Source organism: Sprattus sprattus (assembly GCF_963457725.1).
Source record: "Sprattus sprattus genome assembly, chromosome: 14".
NCBI classification, from domain to species: domain Eukaryota; kingdom Metazoa; phylum Chordata; class Actinopteri; order Clupeiformes; family Clupeidae; genus Sprattus; species Sprattus sprattus.
In genome coordinates, this window is record NC_137912.1 from 23534610 (window position 1) to 23539356 (window position 4747).

Here is a 4747-nt window from a genome sequence, read left to right on the forward strand (position 1 = left end):
CGCATGTTTTCTTCAATTAAGTAAACCTTTTGGGGTTTCATGGAAAATCTTATGTTTGTATGTGTGTTCGCCTCTTCAAAGATGTGTTTGCATGCCGTGTGCTTGTTAGAATTCTTTATTTATGCTTAAAGTTAGCTAGACTTTTTCACTACCGAAACAGTCACTACCGAAACATATGGTAGTGACCTGATGATTTCAGTAGTGACAAAATGAAATGGTAAGTAGTTCAATCCCATCATTTTTAAATAAATGTGTTGTGTGGACTAAAGGGCGGCCCAGAGCACCTTTTGGAAGATTTTGGGAGAGAAATGAACATCCATCCAACAGTGCAGTCACTACCGAAACACTGGATGTCACTACCGAAACAGTGCAGCACTACCGAAACACAGGATGTTTTGTAAAAAATTAAGTATATTGAGTAATCAACTAAAATGTTATGATACTGATTGGATTAATGTATGTTCAATTTCATCAATTAACAACTCTGGAATCAATATGATCATTATTTTGCATTTTACAAAGAAATATTGCACTTAGATTTTGATGAATTGTATAAATTGAACTTGAAAATTTGATAAAAAATTCATTTTTATGGATTTCATTGTGAAAACCTTCAAGAAATATTTGTAAAAATACTCTTCAGAGAAGGGAAGGAAACACAATCTGAACAGGTCAATAATAATACTTTTTTACTATAGTAAATGTGATGTTTCGGTAGTGACAATTTTTGGAAGAGGAAAAACATTCCAACACATTCTGAAAATACAATATAAAAATTGACTGTTCTTTTACTAGATAAGTGTACTTTAGATATGGTACAATATACATACGGACAAAGTTTTGGGAATAAAACATAAAAAAAATCAAAATATTTCCGACCTGACTTTGCACCAATTCGGTAGAATGGCCCATAGACATTATATAAAATGTACTTTAGTTCATCTCAAGTTAAAGGTATGGTCCACAATTCAGGTGAACGGTTGTAGATGTTTAAGCTCAGCAGCCAATCAGATGACACCCCTCTCTTCTGTGCTCCTAAATCAACCTGATGTTTGACTGGAATTTACATTCACAGAACCAGCATGGTTTACGAACACCGGAGGTTTTTTTTATCGCAAACTCTGAATGGAGAGCTAGAGGACCACGAGGAATAGTTGGCTTAATCTGCCAAGAGTTAATAGGATTAGAATCATAGACCCACCTTTAAGGGGGCCTTATTGTGTATCGAGGGTCCGTCATTCTGGAAAAGATCTAAACATTGCTCCATGAATTTCTCGTTGCGTGACCCATCGTTCATATGCTCACAAACATATTTTCTAAAAACAACCCTGAACACTTAAGGGGTTCAGTTCAATGTGAGACATGAAGTCCCAACACTGAAATATTGTGACCTTTGTTTTTTGACACTGCCCTGAAAAAGGAGAAAACTGTGTACCCAGTGGACCTCTTTGAATGGGTGATTTTGGAGGGTTTTGTTTGCTTTGAGACCAGTGTTGACTCTTTTGGTAATCTGGTCTCCGGCTTTGACCAGAACAAGTAAAAATGCTCCGGCAAATCTCCGTAGCGCTGCAAACACAACCTTTCCTTGACACACGGCATCCAACACAAACAAATGATTTCATCTGTTTGTGTTCATCTGTGTGTGGGTGTGCACACGTGTGTGCACGCGGATGTGTGAGAGAGAGAGAGAGAGAGAGAGAGAGCAAAAATACAGGGTGACTGGAGAGAGAAAGAGATAGGAAAAAAGAGACAAGGATGAAGAGAGCTCAGATGGTAAGAGAGAGAGAATTTGAAAAACAATTGACAGGGAGATTATCATAATACTATAACAAAAAGGCCAGAATGACAGGGGGGGACAAAGAGAGATGATGTGAGAGAGGGAGAGAAAGAGGGAGAGAGACAGAGAGAGAAGAAGAGGAAGAGGGAGAGAGAGAGGGAGGAAGAGGAAGATGGAGAGAGAGAGAGGGAGAGAAAGAGGGAGAGAGAGAGACGGTGTGAGAGAGGGAGAGAGAGAGAGGGAGAGAAAGAGGGAGAGATACAGAGAGAGAGAGAGAGAGAGAGAGGGTGAGAAAGCACATGAGCTCGGCAGTGCTGAGTGACTGACCTCGAAGAGCCTGAGGGCTTTGGCCAGAGCGCCCACCTCCTCCTTCAGGGAGAAGATGCAGGAGAGCACGGCGGATTTTGTGGTCTGCTCCTCCAAGTACGACCCACGCCTCATGGACCCCTGCTACTCAAAGAAGGGGGGGGGGGGAGTAGAAGAGAGAGGGAGAAAGAGAGAGAGAGAGAGAGAGAGAGAGAGACGAGAGGGAGAGAGAGAGGAACAAGAAGAACAACACAGAATTAGGGAAGGGTGGAATGTGAAAAGACGGACCTTTTGACAGAACACTTCAGAGTGGTAATTTGATCACACCGTAGGGAAAGAACACTCCCTGGACTTACAGCAACTTAACATTACTTAACAGTCCCTTTTAACTCCACTGCAGGTTCAAACTTCAACTTAACACTACGGCTGAGAATACCCAGTATTACAACTAATAGAGCAAGGTGCTAGTAACACCAAAGCCATTGGTCTGATCCATGACTAAAGGTGTCTAACTGTACTGTGCTCTAAGTTGCTTTGTATCAAAGCATCTGTTAAATGAATTAATACAAAATGTTTATTTCGGTCAAGGTGACTTACATGTGTAAATAGTGGCGCAATTCATGACAGTGACTCTGGCGTGACCCCGATCGGGCAGATTCGCCTCAGAGTCAGCGAGTGCCTGGCTACAGGTTGGGTAACTGTGTGACCGACATACAAGCCTTCAGGAGAGGGTTGACCCATACTGTGTTAACCACAGCTACTGGCTTTTCGCTGTCCGCTCTCTCTCTCTCTCTCTCTCTCTCTCTGCCTTGATCTACCTTTCCCTTTCTCTCATGCTGTCTTCCTCTCTCTGACCCCTGCAATCTCAAACACATGTTGCTTTGTTTCTACTTTCTGATTTATTGACGTGACCCACATGCCTCATCTGAACTTACATGCTGACATGTGTAGTTTGTAGCTCACATAAAAGGGTGAGCGTTTAGTTATTTACATGAATGGATGTGTTAGATATCTGATATTATATGTCATTCGATTTAGATATAAACTATCACTTAGTTGAAAAATGAGTATATCTATTAGAAGTGTAGTTTGTAGCTCACATAAAAGGGTGAGCGTTTAGTTATTTACATGAATGGATGTGTTAGATATCTGATATTATATGACATTCGATTTAGATATAAACTATCACTTAGTTGAAAAATGCGTATATCTATTACAAGTGTGTGCATCCGTGAATTTGGTATATTTGTGTGTATGTGTGTGTCTCGAAGGCTGCTTTTTTAAACCCATGACTGATGGTGCATTTACATTCCAATGGACTTAGCCTTTTGGAAAAAAACAGTGGTGACTTCTCCCCCCTTTCCCCTGTGCCTTTCGGCCACTGACCTGCATAACCTCTTCAGCCTCAGACGGACAGCCGGTCAAACACCACCCAAACCTTAAGCCATTAATAACCCACATTTTACAGACTAAAGCTATATAATTATTCTATCTGTATGGTCCACGTATCAACATTTGTAGACATCTCGATGCAGGGCATCCGAGGTAAAAACCCGCAAGTTGTGCTTACTGCACATCTTCTGTGTCATAGCACTGCTTTGGATGTATTCAGTGTATTTAATAAAAAAAGGTTTGAATTATAAGTTTCTAATAGACATAATGATGAGGCAAAACTCCTGTCATAGCCTAGATAATGATAACAATAGCGATACTAATAATACATATAATGTGTTCAGTGTATTTAATAAAAAAAACGTTTGAATTCTAAGTTTCTAATATGCAAGACATACTGATGAGGCAAAACTCCTGTCATAGCCTAGATAATGATAACAACACAAATAGCAATACTAATACTACATATAATTAAAAATCATACTATTAGTAATACAAAAAATCAAATCAGTCGAGTGTTACCTGAATTCCATTGTCTCCGTTTCTTTTCTTCAGAGCTGCGTCCATCCTCAGCTTTTCGCGGCACAGGTGCAGAAGCAAGTTATTGGAGCGTCTGTCTGAGTTTGTTTGCAAAAATTCTCCGCCAACTCCGGCAATTTAAGAGAGGCCACGTGACACCACACCCCCTAAAATTTTGCCCGTGTGCCTGTCACGCGATGGGTACGCAGCGGAGGCCACGGTAGTTGTTGTGAAACTGCCATTATGGCACATCTGGTTCTAGATGTTCGCTGGCTGGAGGTTGTCTGTTTATAATCAACCGTTTTTTTATGGTTATTCGGCCTCGACACCTTATTTAATGCTCTGAGAGGACGTGTGTGTAAGACAGGGTTTAATAATTACACACATGGACATCTGATCAAGGCCGTAGGTTTGGTCTCAGCATTGGTAGGGACACTCCAGGGAGAGGTAATGAGGCATTGTTATTATTATGACCGCCGCGCGACAGCGTCATATAGGTTTAGTCGGAGTTTTTTTCATTTTTTTTTTTCTTTTTCTGTTTGCCGATTTTCTGTCAACGATTTCCGGGACACTGAAACACCAGGGTGCACGAAATTTGGTGGGCATGTAGCCTTACTAGATTAGCGTGGAAACACTGATTTTCGTTTTGATCCGTTGCACCCCCGTCGGACTGGACCCCTTTTAAAGAGGGTGGGGCGATTCAGTTTTCTGTGAATAAGTAGAAACCCGTAGGGCTTAGGAGGACCACATTTT

At 41.0% G+C, this 4747-nt stretch overlaps 1 protein-coding gene across 1 annotated transcript in view; it reads right to left on the reverse strand.

The window, feature by feature from the left end:
* The window catches only part of pah (phenylalanine hydroxylase), a gene marked incomplete at its 5' end in the record, with an annotated part of 18906 nt that extends 14864 nt beyond the window's left edge, over positions 1-4042 (reverse strand). The window contains 2 exons of the mRNA XM_080851463.1: positions 2105-2227; positions 3998-4042. Coding sequence (XP_080707589.1) covers positions 2105-2227; positions 3998-4042 — 168 coding nt within the window. The remainder of the gene's footprint in view (positions 1-2104; positions 2228-3997) is intronic.
* Positions 4043-4747: the final 705 nt, after the last annotated feature.